The 24,754-nt window shown below is 45.7% G+C and overlaps 1 protein-coding gene across 1 annotated transcript; it reads left to right on the forward strand.

Moving 5' to 3' along the window:
* Positions 1 to 920: 920 nt before the first annotated feature.
* CENPH (centromere protein H) lies at positions 921 to 24,410 on the forward strand. Its single transcript, XM_038765554.1, has 9 exons — positions 921 to 1,075; positions 4,042 to 4,097; positions 5,607 to 5,655; positions 8,563 to 8,637; positions 12,672 to 12,728; positions 16,358 to 16,421; positions 19,857 to 19,908; positions 20,644 to 20,807; positions 23,787 to 24,410. Exons 1-9 carry the CDS (start codon positions 921 to 923, stop codon positions 23,874 to 23,876), a joined length of 762 nt encoding a protein of 253 aa, XP_038621482.1. The 3' UTR covers positions 23,877 to 24,410.
* Positions 24,411 to 24,754: the final 344 nt, after the last annotated feature.

Genomic DNA, 24,754 nt, shown 5'->3' on the forward strand with positions numbered 1-24,754 from the left:
AGCGCTTAGAACAGTGCTCTGCACATAGTAAGCACTTAACAAATGCTATTATTATTATTATTATTATTATTATTATTATTATTCTCTGTGCCTCAGTTCCCTCATCTGTAAAATGGGGATTAAGACTGTGAGCCCCCTGTGGGACCGCCTGATCACTTTGTAACCTCCCCAGTCCTTAGAATAGTGCTGTGCACATAGTAAGCGCTTAACAAATGCCATCATCATTATTATTATTTTTATTATTATTATTATTATTCTCTGTGCCTCAGTTCCCTCATCTATAAAATGGGGATGAAGACTGTGAACCCCCTGTGGGACAACCTGATTGCCTTGTAACCTCCCCAGCGCTTAGAACAGTGCTCTGCATGTAGTAAGTGCTTAATAAATGCCATTATTATTATTACTAATAATAAATACGATTGAATGAATGAACAAATACTATCATTATTATTCTCTATGTTTATTATTATACTATTATGAATAACTACGATTGAATTCGATACGACTGAGCCCACTGTTGGGTAGGGACTGTCTCTATACGTTGCCAACTTGGACTCCCCAAGCGCTTAGTATAGTGCTCTGCACACAGTAAGCGCTCAATAAATACGACTGAATGAATGAATGAACCCAGTCAGCGCTCCATAATGGCGGCGCTTGCTCTATAATGGCGGCGGAGTGAGTGAGGAGGGCGGCGCGGACCAATCAGCGCCGAGCTCGCCTCAGGAGGCCCCCGCCTCCCGGGAGGGTCACGTGGGGCGGCGGCGGAGTGAGTGAGGAGGGCGGCGCGGACCAATCAGCGTCGAGCTCGCCTCAAGAGGCCCCGCCTCCCGGAGGGTCACGTGGGGCGGCGGCGGCGAATCAGGGCCGAGGCGGGCGGTTCGAGGGGCGTCCGGCGCGCGGGCCGGAGCGGGCCGGCCGCGATGGAGGCGGTGGGGGCCGCCGCCCGCCGGCTGGGGGAGCTGCTGCGGCCGCTGCGGGGGCCCGGCTCGGGCGGCGCGGAGGAGCCGCAGCCCGCGCGGGCGGCGGAAGGAGACGACGACGACGACGACCACCGGGACGTGCTGCGGCTCCTCAGGTGCGGGCCTAGCGGACAGTCAGCGCCTGACGGATACCAGCGTCGTCACTATTGTTATTATTATTATTATTATTCTGGTAATTGTACAGATGGGAGAACTGAGGCCCGCTGACGTGACTTGCCCGGAGGTCAAAGGGCATGCCCAATGACGTGACTTTGAGGTCAAAGGGCAGGCCCATTGAAGTGACTGAGGTCAAAGGGCAGGCCCACTGAGGTGACTTGCCCAGAGGTCAAAGGGCAGGCCCGTTGACGTGACTTGCCCAGAGGTCAAAGGGCAGCCCTGTTAATGTGACTTGCCCAGAGGTCAAAGGGCAGGCCCGCTGACGTGACTTGCCCGGAGGTCAAAGGGCAGGCCCATTGACGTGACTTTGAGGTCAAAGGGCAGGCCCGCTGACGTGACTTGCCCGGAGGTCAAAGGGCAGCCCTGTTAATGTGACTTGCCCAGAGGTCAAAGGGCAGGCCCGCTGATGTGACTTGCCCAGAGGTCACAGGGCAGCCCCGGTGACGTGACTTTGCCCAGAGGTCAAAGGGCAGGCCCGCTGACGTGACTTTGAGGTCAAAGGACAGGCCCGTTGACGTGACTTTGCCCAGAGGTCAAAGGGCAGGCCCGTTAATGTGACTTGCCCAGAGGTCAAAGGGCGGCCCCGTTAATGTGACTTGCCCAGAGGTCACAGGGCAGCCCCGGTGACGTGACTTTGCCCAGAGGTCATAGGGCAGGCCCGTTGATGTGACTTGCCCAGAGGTCAAAGGACAGGCCCGTTGACATGACTTTGAGGTCAAAGGGCAGGCCCCTTGACGTGACTTGCCCGGAGGTCAAAGGGCAGGCCTGTTAATGTGACTTTACCCAGAGGTCAAAGGGCAGGCCTGCTGACGTGACTTGCCCGGAGATCAAAGGGCAGGCCCGCTGACGTGACTTGCCCGGAGGTCAAAGGGCAGGCCCACTGACGTGACTTGCCCAGAGGTCAAAGGGTAGCCCCATTAATGTGACTTGCCCGGAGATCAAAGGGCAGGCCCGTTAATGTGACTTTGCCCACAGGTCAAAGGGCAGGCCCGCTGACGTGACTTGCCCAGAGGTCAAAGGGCAGGCCCCTTGACGTGACTTGCCCGGAGGTCAAAGGGCAGGCCCGTTGACATGACTTGCCCAGAGGTCAAAGGGCAGGCCCATTGACATGACTTTGAGGTCAAAGGACAGGCCCGTTGACATGACTTGCCTGGAGGTCAAAGGGCAGGCCCGCTGACGTGACTTGCCCGGAGGTCAAAGGGCAGGCCCACTGACGTGACTTGCCCAGAGGTCGAAGGGCAGGCCCGCTGATGTGACTTGCCCAGAGGTCAAAGGGCAGAGGCGGGAGGAGAAGCCAAGCCCTGCCCACTATTCAGTCATTCAATCGTATTTATTGAGCGCCTACTGTGTGCAGAGCACTGGACTAAGCGCTTGGGAAGGACAAGTTGGCAACATAATAATGATGGCATTTGTTAAGCACTTACTATGTGCAAATTCAATCAATCAATCGTATTTATTGAGCGCTTACTGTGTGCAGACTAAGCGCTTGGCAAGTACAAATTGGCAACGTAATAATAATAATGATGGCATTTGTTAAGCGCTTACTATGTGCAAATTCAATCAATCAATCGTTGTTATTGAGCGCTTAATGTGTGCAGAGCACTGGACTAAGCGCTTGGGAAGTACAAGTTGGCAACATAATAATGATGGCATTTGTTAAGTGCTTACTGTGTGCAAAGCACTGTTCTAAGCGCTGGGGAGGATACAAGGTGATCAGGCTGTCCCACGGGGGGCTCACAGTCTTAATCTCTATTTTACAGATGAGGTAACTGAGGCACAGAGAAGTGAAGTGACTTCCCCAAAGTCACACTGCTGACAAGTGGTGGAACCGGAATTCGAACCCATGACCTCTGTCTCCAAAGCCCGGGCTCTTTCCATTGAGCCACGCTGCTTCTCTATAGAGACGGTCCCTACCCAACAATGGGCTCACAGTCGAGAAACCCACCCTAACCTCACTTATTCATTCATTCAATCGTATTTATTGCACGCTTACTGTGTGCAGAGCACTGTACTAAGCGCTTGGGAAGGACAAGTTGGCAACATATAGAGACGGTCCCTACCCAACAACGGGCTCACAGTCTAGAAACCCACCCTAACCCCACTTACGCACTTGGCCTTATGCTCTATTATGCTCTTTATATTATGCATTATATTTACATTCTATATATCCCTATATTCTACTATTTCCCCTCTCCATAATTTATTTTAATTCATGTCTCACGTAGATTCTAAATTCCTTTAGGGCAGGGATCATGTCTGACACCTCTATTGTGTTGCGTTTTCCCAAGCACTTAGTACAGTCCTTTGCCCACAGAATACTATTGATTGATTGTAATAAGATTGTAATAGAGAAGCAGCGTGGCTCAGTGGAAAGAGCCCGGGCTTTGGAGTCAGAGGTCATGGGTTCAAATCCCTACTCCGCCACATGTCTGCTGTGTGATCTTGGGCAAGTCACTTCACTTCTCTGGGCCTCAGTTCCCTCATCTGTAAAATGGGGATGAAGACTGTGAGCCCCACGTGGGACAACCTGATCACCTTGTATCCTCCCCAGCGCTTAGAACAGTGCTTTGCACATAGTAAGCGCTTAACAGATGCCAATTATTATTATTGAGGGGAGGGATTGTGTCTACTGGTTCAATTGAATTCTCTTAAACTGTGTGCCCATTGACAGAGGCTCAGTCAGTCCTGTCTAGACTGTGAGCCCACTGTTGGGTAGGGACCGTCTCTATATGTCTCCAACTTGGACTTCCCAAGCGCTTAGTACAGTGCTCTGCACACAATAAGCGCTCAATAAATACGATTGAATGAATGAATGTCGATTGTTATAATATGCAAAATTGGACATAGTACGGTTTTTGTATCTCGGCATGAAAACTAGTTCACCCTCATTGCTTTCTCTCTCTAGGTTAATTGAGAAAATTAAGCAACAACTCATGGAATGTAAAGTGATGATCGATAGGAGTAAGTATTTTAACCTTGAAAGGTCCTTCCCCCTCTTCCCTTCGGTGTTGATTTTGGTGGGAAGTACTATGTGCAAATGTGCAAATTCAATCAATCGTAGTTATTGAGCGCTTACTGTGTGCAGAGCACTGGACTAAGCGCTTGGGAAGGACAAGTTGACAACATAATAATAATAATGGCATTTGTTAAGCGCTTAGGATGTGCAAATTCAGTCAATCAATCGTAGTTATTGAGCGCTTACTGTACTACACTATCATTCATTCAGTCGTATTTATTGAGCGCGTACTGTGTGCAGAGCACTGTACTATCAGCAGTACGCTGTGGAAACCAGGAAACAACCGTCGAGACACCTGTAAAACGATGGCTTTAATCGGTGTGATGGACTCTTCCCTCCCCGTGCCCCCGGCCTGTTTATGTGGGAGGAAAAGCGAGTGGGTTTCTAATAACTTTATTTTCTGTGCGTATCTACAGGAGGCACGGAGGACCAATTGTTGTATTTAGTAACGGCGAAGGCAAGGATTTGGGAGAAGATAAAGCGCTGCTCATTTCGGTTAAGGGCAGGGGTTCAGTATTCATTCATTCATTCATTCAATCGTATTTATTGAGCGCTTACTGTGTGCGGCGCACTGTACTAAGGGCTTGGGAAGTCCAAGTTGGCAATGCATAGAGACGGTCCCTACCCAACAGCGGGCTCACAGTCTAGAAGGGGGAGACAGAGAACAAAACACATTAACAAAATAAAATAAACAGAATAAATATGTACAAATAAAGTAGAGTAATAAATGCGTACAAACATACTGGTGCTGTGGGGAGGGGAAGGAGGTAAGGCAGGGGGATGGGGAGGGGGAGAGCCTCGGTTACCTCATCTTTCTAGACTCAGAGCCCACTGTTGGGTAGGGACCATCTCCACGTGTTGCCGACCTGTACTTCCCAAGCGCTTAGCACAGTGCTGTGCACACAGTAAGTGCTCAATAAATACGATTGAATGAATGAAGCTGACTAAACCTCCCTTAGAGCCAGAGACCGTCTCAGAAGAGACTGTCAGAGCCCCTTCTAGACTGTGAGCCCCACTGTTGGGTAGGGACCGTCTCTATACGTTGCCAACTTGTACTTCCCAAGCGCTTAGCACAGTGCTCTGCACACAGTAAGCGCTCAATAAATACGATTGAATGAATGAAGCTGACTAAACCTCCCTTAGAGCCAGAGACCTTCGTCGGTGTAGAGCCGGGCGTGGGCGACTCCGTCCAGCCCGCCCACGGTTCTGGCCGGCCCTTTGCTGCCCGTCAGAAGTGGATATAGATTTATCGAGGCCCGGGAGAGCACCCGTATCCCTGATTAAAGTTTATAAGTCAGGTAGATATGTTTAGGAACACAGTGGGAGGAGTCTCTATCTCCCAGGTGCCACAACAGTTGGATCGCTGGAGATTCGGGACCCCAGATTGTGTATGTGGGTCCCTCTCCATCTTCCTAAAACCCTGAAAGTTTAACTAAGTCGAGAACACTTTGCAGGTGAAGAAAGAACTCCTGACCAAATCATAGAAGAAAGATTAATCGAAAGGTAGGTTCGTTCTCTTGCCTTTTTTCGAAAGGGGTAGGTTGGGTCCCAAGGTTTTTATTGCAAAAGTACTTAAGTGTGCAACACATTTTAATGAAATGCTTATTTATTCAGTCGGTTGTCTTCATGTAAATACAATCTCTTGTCATACGTGCTCTCTTTAGCCCTCAAATGCCATCAGTTGTGTTGGATTCAGCTGTTGTATTTGTTGAGATTGTTTGAAAGTAGGTTAAATCAGGTGGGAATGCCTCCTCTCCAGCTTCTCTTTTCCCTTCCCTTTGTGAGTTTGTATGTGTGTATGTGTTCATTCAATCGTATTTATTGAGCATTTACTGTATGTAGAGCACTGTGCTAAGCGTTTGGGAAGTACAAGTTGGCAACATATAGAGACAGTCCCTACCCAACAGTGGTCTCACAGTCTAGAGTGTGAGAAAGAGGGAGAGAGAGAGTGTGTGTGTGTTTGTGTGTACACCAACTGACAGCTGTCCTATTTGAAGATGAGGTAACCGTGAGATCGCAACCCTTCAGGGGTGTCACGGTCACAAGAGTAGAAGAAAAAATGTGGGGACAACCCCCACCCCTTGTCACACTACGCACAGGGAAAATTTCCTCCAACCTTGTTGGGCTGAAGGGTCTGCTGTTTGCTCAGCTGGTTGACATTTCCCAACACCCGCCCCTCGAACAAGAGGAGCAACAACTGGCCCCAGCTTTTCAAGACCGAGCTCGGTCTTGTCTGTCCAGCACCCAGCTGGGGTTCGTCCACCCTCTGTTGTGTTCTTCCAAGCACTTAGTACAGTGCTTTGCATACAGTAAGTGCCCAGTAAATGTGAATGAATGAATGCCAAGGCCCCATTTCCATTCCCCACGTGACAGCTGCTTAGGTTACCCTGCTGTTAGCTCTTTCCCGCCCTCATCCCACCCGGCGACAAGACGTTAGTGAACCGTCCGAGGGGTATCGTCTTGGCCATCCGTTGGTGAGGATGGTCACGGGTCTAGGTGCCTGGTGGGATGGGCTCACTCCAAATCAGAGGAGCTCGCTCACTTGATCACCTTATAACCTCTCCGGCACTTAGAACAGTGCTTTGCACATAGTAAGCGCTTAATAAATCATCATCATCATCATCAATCATATTTATTGAGCGCTTACCATGTGCAGAGCACTGTACTAAGCGCTTGGGAAGTACAAATTGGCAACATATAGAGACAGTCCCTACCCAACAGTGGGCTCACAGTCTAAAAGGGGGAGACAGAGAACAAAACCAAACATACTAACAAAATAAAATATATAAAATGAATAAATAGAGTAAAAAAATATGTACAAACATATATACATATATACAGGTGCTGTGGGGAAGGGAAGGAGGTAAGATGAGGGGGATGGAGAGGGGGACGAGGGGGAGAGGAAGGAAGGGGCTCAGTCTGGGAAGGCCTCCTGGAGGAGGTGAGCTCTCAGCAGGGCCCTGAAGGGAGGAAGAGAGCTAGCTTGGCGGATGGGAAATGCCATCATCATTATTATTATCATTATTATTTGTGGCCCGGTGGAAGTGGAACCTATTATTGCCGCTCTGATGCTCTTTGGCTTGAAGCCGGACTCTCCGTTCGAGCCCCGTAGCGCTTTCTCCGTGATCCATTTACCGAGGGAAAACCCGTGTGATTGACCCCGGGTGGCTCGGAAGATTTCTTGGAAAACGCCATCGGATCTGAGCGCTCGGCTGCTTCTTAAGCCGCTAACGTGGCGTGGCGGCCTCACGGATTGGAGTTAAGGTTGTGCTTTCCCATTTCTTTAGGAGCTCCTAGGGTGTAGAAGAGCCATAGTCCTTTGACCATCTCTGCTGCGGCGAGCTCTCCATCCTCTCGCTCCCTCCTCCCTCACCTCCCTTCTCTCCTTCTCCAGTCCAGCCCGCACCCTCCGCTCCTCTGCCGCTGCTAACCTCCTCACTGTGCCTCGTTCTCGCCTGTTGCGCCGTCGACCCCCGGCCCCACATCTTCATCCCCACATCTTCCTCCCTTCAAAGCCCTACTGAGAGCTCACCTCCTCCAGGAGGCCTTCCCACACTGAGCCCCCGTTTTTCTCTGTTCCTCCTCCCCTCCCCATCACCCCAGCTCCCTCCCTCTGCTCTATCCCTTTCTCCGTCCCCCAGCACTTGTGTATATTTGTACATATTTATTACTCTAATTAATGATGTACATATATAATTCTGCTTATTTTGATGCTGTTGATGCCTTTGTATTTGTTTTGTTGTCTGTCTCCCCCCCTTCTAGACTGTGAGCCCATTGTTGGGTAGGGATTGTCTCTATCTGTTGCCGAATTGTACTCTCCAAGCGCTTAGTACAGTGCTCTGTATATATGTTTGTACAGATTTATTACTCTATTTCTTATACTTGTGCATATCTATTCTATTTTATTTTGTTAATATGTTTTATTATGTTGTCTGTCTCCCCCTTCTAGACTGTGAGCCCACTGTTGGGTAGGGACCGTCTCTATATGTTGCCAACTTGTACTTAAAAGCGCTTAGTACAGTGCTCTGCACACAGTAAGCGCTCAATAAATACGATTGATTGATTGCTCTGCACACAGTAAGTGCTCAATAAATGCAATGGAATGAATGTTCCCTCCTTCTCTGAGAGGGGGTCAGGAGGGTGAGGAGAGAGGGCAGAGGAGAAAGCTGAAAGCAAGCCTCATCCTTCCAACTCCCTATGGACTCCAGCTGGTTCTTTTCCAGTTTCTAAGAGTCAGAGGAGTTATCTTTCAGATTTTTATAAACATTATCAAAGCCACGGTTCCAAGAGAAGCACATTTACAGTATTCTAGAGGGGTTTTTCTAAGTACTTCATTTGGGGGATTTTCGTTTTAACTCCATTCCCTTCTGGTTTCTAATCGTCGCAACACCCACTGTTTTCTCGTGTTAGCCAAGTTGAAGAGTTGGAAAGTGAAATTGAAGAGGCGAAGACTTCTTTCATGAACAAAACGCTGGCATTAAGAAGGTAACTCTGAAGCTAACCAATTATAGTAATAATAATTGTGGTACTTGTTACGTGCTTACTGCATTAAGAAGGTAACTCTGAAACTAACCAATTATAATAATAATAATTGTGGTACTTGTTAAGCGCTTACTGTGTGTTCGACACCGTACTAAGCGCTTGGGTGGATACAAGCAAATCGGGTTGGACACAGTCCCTGTCCCATGTGGGGCTTAGTCTTAATCCCCTTTTTATAGATGAGGTAACTGAGGCACTGAGAGGTTAAGTGATTTGCCCAAGGTCACCCAGCAGACCTGTGGCGGAGCTGGGATTAGAACCCAGGACCTCTGATTCCCAGGCCCGTGCTCCCGTTTCCCCCAGAGCCGGTTCACGTGACTCTCCTCCTCCGTACATCCTAATAATAACATTGGTATTTGTTAAGCGCTTACTATGTGCCACCCACGGCGAACGCAGCCAAATCTGATCCATCCCAGAGGCTTTCTTTCTTGAATCACTCAGTGAATCGTATTGATTAGGCGCTGACGGTGTGAGGAGCATTGTACTAGGCGCTTGGGAGAGGACAAAGTAACAGACAGATTCCCTGCCCACAACGAGCTCACAGTCTACAGTCTCGAGTGTTAGTGAGACACGAGACGCTCAGACCCGGGTGGGTACTCAATCCTATCGCTCCTGGATTACTGCATCGGCCTCCTTGCCTCCTGTCTCTCCCCGGATCATTTTTCTACAAAAACGCTCAGGCCATGTTTCCCCGCTCCTCACGAACCTCCAGTAGTTGCCCATCCACCTCCGCATCAGACAAAAACTCCCCACCATTGGCTTTAAAGCAGTCCATCCCCTCGCCCCCCTCCCACCTCACCTCTCTTCTCTCCTTCTACAAGCCAGCCCTCACACTCGCTCCTCTGGTGTCCCAGACTGAGCCCCTTCCTTCCTCTCCCCCTCGTCCCCGTCTCCATCCCCCCATCTTACCTCCCTCCCTTCCCCACAGCACCTGTATATATGTATATATGTTTGTACATATTTTTTTGCTCTATTTATTTATCTAATTTATTTGTACATATCTATTCTATTTATTTTATTTTGTTAGTATGTTTGGTTTTGTTCTCTGTCTCCCCCTTTTGAGCCCATTGTTGGGTAGGGACCGTCTCTATATGTTGCTAACTTGTACTTCCCAAGCGCTTAGTACAGTGCTCTGCACATAATAAGCGCTCAATAAATACGATTGATGATGATGATGATGGTGTTAACCTTCTCACTGGGCCTCCGTCTCGTCCCTCTCCGCCGATCCCCGGCCCACGTCCCGCCTCTGGCCTGGAGCGCCCTCCCTCCTCATATCTGCGTGGCTCAGTGGAAAGAGCCCGGGCTTTGGAGTCAGGGGTCATGGGTTCGAATCCCAACTCTGCCCATTGTCAGCTGCGCGACTTTGGGCGAGTCGCTTCACTTCTCTGGGCCTCAGTTCCCTCATCTGGAAAATGGGGATGGAGACTGTGAGCCCCCCGTGGGACAACCTGATCACCTTGTAACCTCTCCAGCGCTTAGAACAGTGCTTTGCACATAGTAAGCGCTTAATAAATGTCATCATTATTATTATTATCTGACAGACATTCCCTCTCCCCGCGTTAAAGGCCCATCTCCTCCAAGAAGCCTTCCCTGACTAAGCCCCCCTTTCCTCTTCTCCCACTCCTGCATCGTCCTGATTTGCTCCCTTTGTTCATTCCCCCTTCCAGCCCCACAGCACTTATGTCTGTATTTATATTAATGTTTGTCTCTCCCTCCTCTAGACTATAATAATATATGTCTAATATAATAATGAATAATATAACATATAATATAATATATTATATAATATATAATAAAATAATATAATAATAAATGTCTGTCTCCCCCTTCCCCTTATAATAATAATAACAATAATAATAATAATAATAATAATGATGGTATTTGTTAAGCGCTTAACAAATACCATAAGCGCTTACTATGTGCAAAGCACTGTTCTAAGCGCTGACTAAGTTTGTTGTGGGCAGGGAATGTGTATTGTGTTGTATTGTCCTCTCCCAAGCGCTTAGCAGAGTGTTCCGCACACAGTAAACGCTCAGTAAATACAACTGAATGGCTAGAGAAGCTGCATGGCTCCACGGAAAGAGCCCGGGCTTTGGAGTCAGAGGTCATGGGTTCAAATCCCGGCTCCGCCACTTGTCAGCTGTGTGACTTTGGGCAAGTCACTTCACTTCTCTGGGCCTCAGTTCCCTCATCTGGGAAATGGGGATTAAGACTGTGAGCCCCCCGTGGGACAGCCTGATCACCTTGTATCCCCCCGGCGCTTAGAACAGTGCTTTGCACATAGTAAGCGCTTAATAAATGCCATCATTATTATTATTATTATGTCACACTGCTTCTCCTGAACGTTCCTCGTTCCCGGCTCCACCACCTGTCTGCTCTGTGACCTTGGGCGAGTCACTTTACTTTGCTGTACCTCATCTGTGAAACGGGGATTGAGACTGTGAGCCCCACGGGGGACAGGGACTGTGTCCAACCTGATTTTCTCGTATCTACCCCAGCGCTTAGTTCAGTGCCTGGCACATAGCACTTAACAAATAGAAGCAGCATGGCTCAGTGGAAAGAGCCCGGGCTTTGGAGTCAGAGGTCATGGGTTCGAATCCTGGCTCCGTCACTTGTCAGCTGTGTGACTTTGGGCAAGGCACTTCACTTCTCTGGGCCTCAGTTCCCTCATCTGGAAAATGGGGATTAAGACTGTGAGCCCCCCGTGGGACAACCCCCTCACCTTGTAACCTCCCCAGCGCTTAGAACAGTGCTTTGCACATAGTAAGGGCTTAATAAATGCTATCATTATTAAATAAATTATTAAATGTGCTTCTAGACTGTGAGCCCACTGTTGGATAGGGACTGTCTCTATATGTTGCCAACTTGTACTTCCCAAGCGCTTAGTACAGTGCTCTGCACACAGTAAGCGCTCAATAAATATGATTGAATGAATGAAATACGATTATTATTATTATTATTCTCTTCTCCATGAAGCCTTCCCTGATTAAGCGTTCTTTTCCCTGGCTCACTCTCCCTATTGTGGCATCTATGCACTTGGATCTGTGACCATTGGACATTTGCTACTAGCCCCACTCCCAACCCCACAGCAGCTGCGTACATATCGTTAAAATTATATAAATTACTTATTTGTTCATATTAATGCCTGTCTGCCCCTCTAGACTGTAAGCTCGTTATGGGCAGGGCACGTGATTCCTTATTCTCTTGCATTGTACTGTCCCAAGCTCTGAGAATAGTGCTCTGCACAGAGTAAGTGCTCAGCAAATACCACTGAGTGATAACGACTGTCCCCATTTTGGTTTAAACAAGTAATATTCCCGAGGTCTGGGTGATGTACAGTACAAATGTGTGATCGTACGATTTCCAGCGTGTTTACCACTTTTAAAATTTGGAAGCCTGCAAGCGCTTAGTACAGTGCTCTGCACACAGTAAGCGCTCAATAAATACGATAGAATGAAAGTGAGGGGAAGTACAGGCTGTTGACTTATTCCACTTCTGTAATAAAAAATTGGCCATGCGTGTGGCTTATGTTTATATATTGACACCTGTCTACTTGTTTTGTTGTCTGTCTCCCCCTTCTAGACTGTGAGCCCGTTGTTGGGTAGGGATTGTCTCTATCTGTTGCCGAATTGTACTTTCCAAGCGCTTAGTACAGTGCTCTGCACACAGTAAGCGCTCAATAAATACGATAGAATGAAAGTGAGGGAAAGTACAGGCTGTTGACTTATTCCGCTTCTCTAATAAAAAATTGGCCCTGCGTGTGGCTTATGTTTATATATTGACACCTGTCTACTTGTTTTGTTGTCTTTCTCCCCCTTCTAGACTGTGAGCCCATTGTTGGGTAGGGATTGTCTCTATCTGTTGCCGAATTGTACTTTCCAAGCGCTTAGTACAGCGCTCTGCACACAGTAAGAGCAAAATAAATGTGATTAAATGGATGAATGTATAAGAGTGTTTTTTTCCTCCCCTGTGTTTCATAGGTTGCAACTTGGCAACACTCTCAAAACCAAGCTGGTGAAAAATGACAGTGATTCTGGGTAAGAATTATTTTTTTTCAGTTTGATGCAGCTGAAGAAGTTGGCCCATCACCCCTTTCAAGCACTTAGTGCTCTGCACAGAGTAAGCGCTCAGTAAATAGCACGCGATCGATTGATTTATCAGGGGGCTACCACCGGCTTATACTGGCCGCTTCCTCCTCTTGGGGGACAAGGCCGGTTCGGGGCTACCCCGCGGGAGCTCTGGCCGACCATCAGTGAGAGCAGAGCTGGGGGGCCCGGGCAGAGGCGTTCCTCTCCCCCGCCTCTCAGACGGGTTGGATAATAATAATAACGATGGTGTTTGTTAAGCGCCCACTCTGTGCCAAGCACTGTTCTCTGGGCAGCGAGGCGCTGGAGGGAAGAGAGGCCGCGTGGCTCAGTGGAAAGAGCACAGGCTTTGGAGTCGGAGGTCACGGGTTCTCCCCCTTCTATCAATCAATCGTATTTATTGAGCGCTTACTGTGTGCAGAGCACTGTACTAAGCGCTTGGGAAGTACAAGGTGGCAACATAAAGAGCGTCATTGTTGCTGTTATTCGAGTGATGCCTACAGGGCCATTCATTCATTCATTCAATCGTATTTATTGAGCGCTTACTGTGTGCAGAGCACTGTACTAAGCGCTTGGGAAGTTCACGTTGGCAACAGATAGAGACGGTCCCTACAGGCGGAGCCAGGTGGATTCCTCCTCTTCCTCTTGAAGGTTCTCTCACCCCTCCGCCCTTGTCCACCTTGTCCTAAAGCGAATCGGGGTCGCCAGGGCAAGCTGCCGATGACGGGGTGGGGTTTCCCAGCCCTGGGAGTCTCCCAGGACCCCCCGGAGGTGGGCTCCCATTTGGCCAGGGCCCCCCAGTAAAGTTGTTTAGTTCACGACCGCTGGACCCCAACTAGCTCCTAGGCTTCCGCCGTTAAAAATCACAATAATGATGACATTCGTTAAGCGCTTACTATGTGCCAAGCACTCTACCAAGTGCTGCGGAGATACAAGGTGATCAGGTTGTCCCATGTGGGGCTCACAGTCTTCATCCCCGTTTTCCAGATGAGGTCACCGAGGCCCAGGGAAGTGAAGTGACTTGCCCAAGGTCACCCAGCTGACAAGGGGCGGAGCCGGGATTAGAACCCGCGACCTCCGACTCCCAAGCCCGGGCTCTTTTCCACTGAGCCACGCTGCTTCCCTAAGAAGCAAGCCCGGTAGCTTCTTGATACCTGCCCATTCCCTTGAGGGGCCCCAGAGGCCAAAAATTCAAAATTATTTAATTATTTATGTAATTATTCGTTATTATTATTTATCTAACAATAATTTTGATAATTATAATTTTGATGATAATGGATTATTTATTTAATACAGAAATTATTATTCGGCTGAATGAATGAAATACCATTGAGTGATTGATAAATAATCATGGGAGTGTTGAGGACGTAATAATAATGATGGTATTTGGTAAGCGCTCAATAAATACGACTGAATGAATGAAATACCATTGAGTGATTGATAAATAATCATGGCAGTATTGAGGACATAAATAATAATGATGGTATTTGGTAAGCACTCAATAAATACGACTGAATGAATGAAATGCCATTGAGTGATTGATAAATAATCACGGGAGTGCTGAGGACATAATAATAATGATGGTATTTGGTAAGCGCTCAATAAATACGACTGAATGAATGAAATACCATTGAGTGATTTATAAATAATCATGGGAGGGTTGAGGACATAATAATAATGATGGTATTTGGTAAGCGCTCAATAAATACAACTGAATGAATGAAATACCATTGAGTGATTGATAAATAATCATGGGAGGGTTGAGGACATAATAATAATGATGGCATTTGGTAAGCGCTCAATTAATACAACTGAATGAATGAAATACCATTGAGCGATTGATAAATAATCTTGGGAGTGCTGAGGACATAATAATAATGATGGTATTTGGTAAGCGCTCAATAAATACGACTGACTGAATGAAGTACCATTGAGTGTTTGATAAATAATCATGGCAGTGTTGAGGACATAAATAATAATGATGGTATTTGGTAAGCACTCAATAAATACGACTGAATGAATGAAATACCATTGAGTGATTGATAATCACGGCAGTGCTGTGGACATAATAATAATGATGTTATTTGGTAAGCGCTCAATAAATACGACTGAATGAATGAAATACCATTGAGTGATTGATAAATAATCATGGGAGTGCTGAGGACATAATAATAATGATGGTATTTGGTAAGCGCTCAATAAATATGACTGAATGAATGAAATACCATTGAGTGATTGATAAATAATCATGGGAATGTTGAGGACATAATAATAATGATGGTATTTGGTAAGCGCTCAATAAATACGACTGAATGAATGAAATACCATTGACTGATTGATAAATAATCACGGGAGTGTTGAGGACATAATAATAATGATGGTATTTGGTAAGCGCTCAGTAAATACGACTGAATGAATGAAATAACATTGAGTGATTTATAAATAATCATGGGAGTGTTGAGGACATAATAATGATGGTATTTGGTAAGTGCTCAATAAATGCAACTGAATGAATGAAATACCATTGAGCGATTGATAAATAATCTTGGGAGTGTTGAGGACATAATAATAATGATGGTATTTGGTAAGCGCTCAATAAATACGACTGAATGAATGAAATACCATTGAGTGATTGATAAATAATCATGGAAGTGTTGAGGACATAATAATAATGATGGTATTTGGTAAGCGCTCAATAAATACGACTGAATGACTGAAATACCATTGAGTGATTGATAATCACGGGAGTGTTGTGGACATAATAATAATGATGGTATTTGGTAAGCACTCAATAAATACGACTGAATGAATGAAATACCATTGAGTGATTGATAAATAATCACGGGAGTGCTGAGGACATAATAATAATGATGGTATTTGGTAAGCGCTCAATAAATACGACTGAATGAATGAAATACCATTGAGTGATTGATAAATAATCATGGCAGTGTTGAGGACATAAATAATAATGATGGTATTTGGTAAGCGCTCAATAAATACGACTGAATGAATGAAATACCATTGAGTGATTGATAAATAATCATGGCAGTGTTGAGGACATAAATAATAATGATGGTATTTGGTAAGCGCTCAATAAATACGACTGAATGAATGAAATACCATTGAGTGATTGATAATCACGGGAGTGTTGTGGACATAATAATGATGGTATTTGGTAAGCGCTCAATAAATACGACTGAATGACTGAAATACCATTGAGTGATTGATAAATAATCATGGGAGTGTTGAGGACGTAATAATAATGATGGTGTTCGGTAAGCGCTTACTATGTGCCAAGCACTGTTCTAAGCGCTGGAATGTCAACTGATGATGAAATTGACATTTTTGGTAAGAACTGCCGTAGCTTCAGAATGAAACAAGGAGTAGCCTTAGGCTAAATGTCATCCTTTCCCAACTAATTCTTCCATTCACGATCCCCTTTATGTCAGTCAATCGCATCTATTGAGCCTGGACTATTTGCCCTGGACTAAGCACTTGGGAGAGTACAATACAGCACTTGGTTTCACCTTGCAAGGTGTAGAAGCTGTTGAATTCTTTATTTTTATTTCTCTGTTTGCCAGATTGATCTTGACGACCCTAAAGCACATATTAACGCTGAGCGGTGCCATCCTGAAAGCTCAGCAGGTAAGCCCCTTCCATCCTGGGTATTGAGCAGATGTTAACGTATGTTGATTTTTAGGTCAGTATTTACCAGTCGGAAAGAGATTCAATCAATCAGTCGTATTTATTGAGCGCTTACTGTGTGCAGAGCACTGTACTAAGCGCTTAGCACTGTACTAAGTTCACCCGGAGCTGCCCTCCTTCCCAGAAGGGCGTGGGTTCGAATCCCGGCTCCGCCACGTGTCAGCTGTGTGACCTTGGGCAAGCCGCTTCACTTCTCTGGGCCTCAGTTCCCCCATCTGTAAAATGGGGATGAAGACTGGGAGCCCCACGGGGGACAACCTCATCACCTTGTATCCCACCACGTGTCAGCTGTGTGACCTTGGGCAAGCCGCTTCACTTCTCTGGGCCTCAGTTCCCTCATCTGTAAAATGGGGATGAAGACTGGGAGCCCCACGGGGGACAACCTCATCACCTTGTATCCCACCACGTGTCAGCTGTGTGACCTAGGGCAAGCCACTTCACTTCTCTGTGCCTCAGTTCCCTCATCTGTAAAATGGGGATGAAGACTGTGAGCCCCACGGGGGACAACCGCATCACCTTGCATCCCCAGCGCTTAGAACAATGCTTCGCACATAGTAAGCGCTTCACAAATGCCATCGTTATTATTATTCTATTAATGCAGTTGATGCCCATTTACTTGTTTTGATGTCTGTCTCCCCCCTTCTAGACTGTGAGCCCATTGTGGCCAGGGGTTGTCTCCCTCTGTTGCCGAATTGTACTTTCCAGGCGCTTAGTACAGTGCTCTGCACGCAGTCAGCGCTCAGTAAGTACGACTGAATGAGTGAAAGAGATGGGGTAAAGTTGGAGGGATGGCTCGTGACGAGAAGTAAAGAACGTTTCTTCTTGTTCCTCCCAGTCACGGCTCACCCACCGTTGGGTAGGGACCGTCTCTATATGTTGCCAACTTGGACTTCCCAGGCGCTTAGTACAGTGCTCTGCACACAGTAAGCGCTCAGTAAATACGATTGATTGATGGATGGATGGATGTGTGCTTCTTTTCCGTCTCTGGAAGCTGATCCGTATGCGTGTCAGGCAGCTTTGCTTCAGGAAACCAACCGACTTGCGAGTCGGAACCTGCAGTATTAGTAGCAATAGTATTTATTAAGCCCTTAGGTTGCCCAGGGCACTGAACTAGACAATGGGAAGAAAATTCATTCAATCGTATTTATTGAGCGCTTACTGTGTGCAGAGCACTGTACTAAGCGCTTGGGAAGTACAAGTTGGCAACGGGAATTAGTCCCTGTCTCTCAGAGGGATTCACAAACTAATATTAGGGATTTTGAGATACTCAAAGCTTTGCACATAGTAAGCGCTTAACAAATACCATCATTGTTATTGTCCAAGGGGATTCTCAACCTGGTGATCTCTTGAGGTTAAAAAAGGATGATACCATTTTGATCCATCAAGAATGGGTGCTCTTAATAATAATACTAATAATAATTGTGATATTTGTTAAGTGCTTACTATGTGCCAGGCACTGTTCTAAGCACTGGGGTAGATACAGGATAATCGGGTTGGACTCAGTCCCTGTCCCATATAGGGCTCACAGTCTTAATTCCCATCTTGTCTCTCTCTGTTGCCGAATTGTACTCTCCAAGCGCTTAGTACAGTGCTCTGCACTCAGTGAACGGTCAATAAATACGATCGATTGAATGAATTTTACAGGGGATGGAACTGAGACACAGAGAAATGAAGTGACTTGCCCGAGGTCACACAGCACACAAGTGGCAGAGCCCAGATTAGAACAATAATAATAATTATAGTGGTTTTTGTTAAGCGCTTACTATATGTTAGGCACAGAGCTGGGATTAGAATAATAATAATAATAATAATAATGGTATTTGTTAAGAACTTACTGTATCTCAGGCACAAAGATGGGATTAGAATAATAATAATAGTGGTATTAAGCACTTACTATATGTCAGGCACAGAACTGGGATTAGAATAGTAATAATAACAATAGTGGTATTTGTTAAGCAGTTACTGTATGTCAGGCACAGATCTGGGATTAGAATAATAATAATAATAGTGGTATTTGTTAAGCAGTTACTGTATGTCAGGCACAGAGCTGGGATTAGAATAGTAATAATAATAGTGGTATTTGTTAAGCATTTACTGTATGTCAGGCACAGAGCTGGGATTAGAATAATAATAATAATAATAATAGTATTTATTAAGCACTTACTGTATCTCAGGCACAGAGATGGGATTAGAATAATAATAATAGTGGTATTTGTTAAGCACTTACTGTATGTCAGGCACAGAGCTGGGATTAGAATAATAATAATAATAGTGGTATTTGTTAAGCACTTACTGTATGTCAGGCACAGAGCTGGGATTAGAATAATAATAATAATCATCATAGTGGGATTTGTTAAGCACTTACTGTATGTCAGGCACAGAGATGGGAGTAGAATAATAATAATAATAATAGTGGTACTTGTTAAGCACTTACTATATGTCAGGCACAGAGCTGGAATTAGAATAATAATAATAATAATAATAGTATTAAGCATTTACTGTATGTCAGGCACAGAGATGGGAGTAGAATAATAATAATAATAATAGTGGTATTTGTTAAGCACTTACTATATGTCAGGCACAGAGTTGGAATTAGAATAATAATAATAATAGTGGTATTAAGCATTTACTGTATGTCAGGCACAGAGATGGGAGTAGAATAATAATAATAATAGTGGTATTTGTTAAACACTTACTATATGTCAGGCACAGAGCTGGAATTTAGAATAATAATAATAATAATAATAATAGTGGTATTAAGCATTTCCTGTATGTCAGGCACAGAGATGGGATTAGAATAATAATAATAATAGTGTTTTTTGAGCACTTACTATATGTCAGGCACAGAGCTGGGATTAGAATAATAATAATAATAGTGGTATTTGTTAAGCACTTACTGCATGTCATGCACAGAGCTGGGATTAGAATAATAATAATAATAATAATAATAGTGGTATTTGTTAAGGTCAGGCACTGTACTAAAAGCTGGGGTGAATACAAGCAAATCGGTTGGACACAGTCCCTGTCCCACACATGGGGCTCGCAGTCTCAATCCCCATTTTACAGATGAGGTAGCAGAGGTCCAGAGAAGTGAAGTGACTTGTCCAAGGTCTCACAGCAGACGAGTGGCAGAGGCAGGATTAGAACCCATGTCCTCCTGAGTCCCATGCCCGTGCCCTACCCGCTAGGCAGTGCTGCTTCTCCCCACCGAGGCAGCTGGCGGATGTTGTGGGAGCTGGGGAAAACGGTAAACCCGCTGTGGAGAGAAGAGTAGACGTGGAGTGATACATTTCTGGACCACCTCTCTTAATTTGAGTACCGAATATGCATTTTCCCCATTTTTTAATTGTTTTTTTTTTTGTTTTGTTTAAACAGGAAACTCGAGAGATGGATGAAAGGCTGCTTGAAGTTCGGAAGAAGAGGCTCGGTACGTGTAACGGCAGCGATTTCTCTTTCAGCCCCCTTCGCCTCAGTTGGAGAATTCCCATTCATTCAGTCGTATTTATTGAGCGCTTACTGCGTCGCAAAGCTCGGCGTCTAATCCTCGGGGGCCTCGCCCACAGGTCGGAGGGAGGTCTGGGGTGTCTGAGGAAGGGTTAAGTGCCCGTAACCGCCCCGCCATCCCCCTCCCTCCCGGGCCGGTGGGTTACCGTTGCCAGGATTATCCGCAAATTGAGAACGTGGAAGTCTGCCCAAGGGTCTGTCTATATTTTGTCACCCGTCTCCATGTTTTGTTTTGTTGTCCGTCTCCCCCATCTAGCCTGTGAACCCGCTGTTGGGTAGGGACCGTCTCTATATGTTGCCAACTTGGACTTCCCAAGCGCTTAGTACAGTGCCCTGCACATGGTAAGCACTCAATAAATACGATTGATTGATTGTACTTCCCAAGCGCTTAGTACAGTGCTCTGCACACAGTAAGCGCTCAGTAAATACGATTGAGTGAATGACAACCTGATCACCTTGTAACCTCCCCAGCGCCTAGAACAGTTCTTTGCACATAGTAAGCGCTTAATAAATGCCATAAAAAAAAATAGCACTGGTTGATTGGATTTAACCCAACCACACCACCAAGTGCCCCCTCTCCCTAGGTTCCCTCGCCTCAGTGTTTTTCGCAGCACGGAGCCGCAGGACTTAAAAGACCCATTCCCCGTTAATCCTACAGCGCTGAAGCAGACGGGAGAACGCCAGCTCGTCGACATCCAGACCCTAAAGAGGAAGAAGAAAGAGGAATTAGAGGGTATGGAAGTGAGCGACCTGATAAAGAGGATCAAGGAGAACGTTCAAAAAGAAATTCAGATGACCGTCGTGATTCAGAACGTCTTCCAGGTAATCCGCGGGTTTGGGAGGAGCGGCGGCGTGGCTCAGTGGAAAGAGCCCGGGCTTGGGAGTCGGGGTCATGGGTTCGAATCCCGGCTCCGCCACTTGTCAGCTGGATGACTCTGGGCAAGTCACTTCACTTCTCTGGGCCTCAGTTCCCTCCTCTGGAAAATGGGGATGAAGACTGTGAGCCCCCCGTGGGACAACCTGATCTCCTTGTAACCTTCCCAGCGCTTAGAACAGTGCTTTGCACATAGTAAGCGCTCAATAAATGCCATTATTATTATTATTAAGGGTTCGAATCCCAGCCCCGCCACTTGTCAGCTGTATGAGTATGGGCAAGTCACTTCACTTCTCTGGGCCTCAGTTCCCTCATCTGTAAAATGGGGGTGAAGACTGTGAGCCCCACGGGGGACAACCTGATCTCCTTGTAACATCCCCAGTGTTTAGAACAGTGCTTGGCACATAGTGAGCGCTTAGTAAATGCCATTATTATTATTATGGGTTCAAATCCCAGCCCCGCCAATTGCAGCTGTATGACCATGGGCAAGTCACTTCACTTCTCTGGGCCTCAATTCCCTCATCTGTAAAATGGGGATGAAGACTGTGAGCCCCCCGTGGGACAACCTGATCTCCTTGTAACCTCCCCAGCGCTTAGAACAGTGCTTTGCACATAGTGCTTAATAAATGCCATTATTATTATTATTAAGGGTTTGAATCCCAGCCCCGCCACTTGTCAGCCATATGACTATGGGCAAGTCACTTCACTTCCCTGAGCTTCAGTCCCTCATCTGTAAAATGGGGATTAAGACTGTGAGCCCCACGGAGGACAACCTGATTACCTTGTTCCCCCCAGCGCTTAGAACAGTGCTTCGCATATAGTAAGCGCTGAACAAATGCCATCATTATTATTATGAAGTTTGGGGCCACAAATGGTGGCTTTGGTACCTAATACGGTGGGTGGCCTTTTTCAAACTGTTATATTTGCCAGGGGTGAGTTCATCCTGGCACACAGTAAGCGCTCAGTAAATACGATTGAATGAATGCATGAAGTGGCGGAGCTGGGATTAGAAACCACGACCTCTGACTATATATCTATATATGTTTGTATGTATTACTCTTTTATTTGTACATATTTATTCTATTTATTTTATTTTGTTAATATGTTTTGTTTTGTTGTCTGTCTCCCCCTTCTAGACTGTGAGCCCGCTGTTGGGTAGGGACCGTCTCTAGATGTTGCCAACTTGGACTTCCCAAGCGCTTAGTACAGTGCTCTGCCCACAGTAAGCGCTCAATAAATACGATTAAAAAAAAAAGTACGCATAGTTGGCAGTCCCTCCCTAATAATAATAATAATAATAATAATAATCTATTTACTATGTGCCAGCGCCGTTCTTAGCTGGGGTCGATACAAGTTAATCAGCTTGGACACAGTCCCTGGCCCACACGGGGCTCACAGTCTTAATCCCCATGTTACAGATGAGGGAACTGAGGCCCAGAGAAGTGAAGTGACTTGCCCCTGGTCACACAGCAGACGAGTGGGGGAGCCGAGATTAGAACCCAGGTCCCTCTGATGCCCAGGCCCGGGCTCTGTCCGCTAAGCCACACTGCTCTCTTGTGTTGGTGTGATCCTAATTGGTAGCCAGTGGGCATTTGTAACCTGTCTTTTCAGTGGGAAATCGGGGGTTTCAGTCTGGCCACCAAACTCTCTGGTGTCCCCACAATTTGTAAAAATACTCCTGAAGAGTTGGCTAAAAGAAAGATGTGGAAGACCAGGGCTCCTTTTAATTAATCTATAATTAAGAAGTCAATGGATTATTCTATTTATTTTATGAATGATGTCTATATATCTATAATTCTGCTTATTCATATTGATGCTATTGATGCCTGTTTACATGTACCTGTAGAGAAGCAGTGTGGCTCAAGGGAAAAGAGCCCGGGCTTTGGAGTCAGAGGTCATGGGTTCAAATTCTGGCTCTGCCAATTGTCAGCTGTGTGACTTTGGGCAAGTCACTTCACTTCTCTAGGCCTCAGCTCCCTCCTCTGTAAAATGGGGATGAAGACTGGGAGCCCCCCGTGGGACAACCTGATCACCTTGTAAATTCCCCAGCGCTTAGAATGGTGCTTTGCACATAGTAAGCACTTAATAAATGTCATCATTATTATTATTATTATTATTCTAGACTGTGAGCCTGTTGTTGGGCAGGGATCGTCTCTATTCGTTGCTGAATTGTACTTTCCAAGCGCTTAGTACAGTGCTTTGCACACAGTAAGCACTCAATAAATATGATTGAATGAATGATCAGTCAGTGGTATTTATTGAGTACTTCTCGTGTGCAGAATATTCATTCATTCAGTCGTATTTATTGAATGCTTACTGTGTGCAGAGCACTGGACTAAGCGCCTGGGAAGTACAGGTTGGTAACATTCATTCATTCATTCAATCGTATTTATTGAGCACTTACTGTGTGCAGAGCACTGTACTAAGCGCTTGGGAAGTACCAGTCGGCAACATCTATAGCCAGTCCCTACCCAACAGCGGGCTCACAGTCTAGAAGGGGGAGACAGATGACAAAACACCACATATTAACAAAATAAAATAAATAGAATAGTAAACACTTGGGAGAGTAACTTGTATCTACCTCAGCGCTCAGAACAGTGCTTGGCATATAGTAAGCGCTTAACAAATGCCATCATTATTGTTACAATATAACAGAGTTGGTAAGATAATCGTCTAGACTGTAAGCTCGCCGTGGGCAGGGAATGTGTCTGTTTATTGTTATAATGTACTCTCCCCAGTGCTTAGTACAGTGCTTTGCACACAGTAAGGGCTCTAAATGCAACTGAATGAATGAAAGCTGGGAATATGTATGAGCCCATTTAATTCAGGGCTCAGGAATAGGATGTGGTTAATTTTCCTCTTAAGGCTGCCTATAGGTTGGTTTCCTTTTGGGCTTTTAAAGTGAAATGAATATTGTTTCATTACAGAACATCATTATTGGGACCCAGGTCAACTGGGCTGAAGATCCGGCCTTAAAGAATATTGTTTTACAGCTTGAGAAAAACCTAGTGTCTTGAACAAGAAGACAGTGTATCTTTTATAAACATTTTCGTTCCTTCAGACTTAGTTGCCCGGGTGAGTGTGACATTATTGTGTCTGTCGTGCTCATCTTGAGAATGCGCTTCGTGATTTTTAGATGTGTTGAACTAAAATTTCTGCAAGTGCACCAATGCATTTCTGCTCCAGTCATGCTGATATTAGTTGTAAAGCAGCTGTAAAATCTGCCCGTTATGAACCTTGAAGGTATTATGATCTTATCCCACCTTATAAACCACTTTTTAAAAACTTTTTTTTTTTAATTTGGGAAGATTGGAATTGCGTAGTGAATCCATTCTTTGGTCCCAGCTACCGTTTTAGAGTGTCCTCCGGGAAAATGCCTTTGGATCATTCCGTCGTGTCACGCTACAGTAAGGAGATTTGTTGAGAGGAACAGCATTGTAATGTGTTCAGAATGGCCTCTAATTGCATTTGAAAACCTTTCAATCCTATTTTGTATTATAAAGTTTGTATTTACTCCAGGCGTTGAATTAAAGTGTACGGCTTCCAGTCAATCAGTGGTATTTATTGCATGCCTATTGTGGCACAAAGCACTTTTGGGAGAATTCAAAAAGAGGCAGAGTCTCGCAAGGAGCTACAGCCCAGCAGATTTCTAATGTCTGTGCATCCTTTGGGTCAGACACATTTGTTCAGCGCTTACTATGGTCCGGGCGCTGAACAAATCAATCAATCAATCAATCGTATTTATTGAGCGCTTACTGTGTGCAGAGCACTGTACTAAGCGCTTGGGAAGTACAAGTTGGCAACCTATAGAGACAGTCCCTACCCAACAGTGGGCTGATATGATTGAATTCATTCAGACAGGCATTCATTCATTCTTGACGACCATCCCAAGCGC

Source organism: Tachyglossus aculeatus, chromosome 23 (genome assembly GCF_015852505.1).
Source record: "Tachyglossus aculeatus isolate mTacAcu1 chromosome 23, mTacAcu1.pri, whole genome shotgun sequence".
Lineage (NCBI taxonomy): Eukaryota > Metazoa > Chordata > Mammalia > Monotremata > Tachyglossidae > Tachyglossus > Tachyglossus aculeatus.

What these genes read in the sequence shown, in the direction of transcription:
- CENPH (XM_038765554.1), top strand. Translation starts at nt 921, where the DNA reads ATGGAGGCGGTGGGGGCCGCCGCCCGCCGGCTGGGGGAGCTGCTGCGG. An exon ending in GACGTGCTGCGGCTCCTCAG is followed by an intron (nt 1,076 to 4,041) that starts GTGCGGGCCTAG and finishes TTCTCTCTCTAG; the next exon opens with GTTAATTGAGAAAATTAAGC. An exon ending in TAAAGTGATGATCGATAGGA is followed by an intron (nt 4,098 to 5,606) that starts GTAAGTATTTTA and finishes AACACTTTGCAG; the next exon opens with GTGAAGAAAGAACTCCTGAC.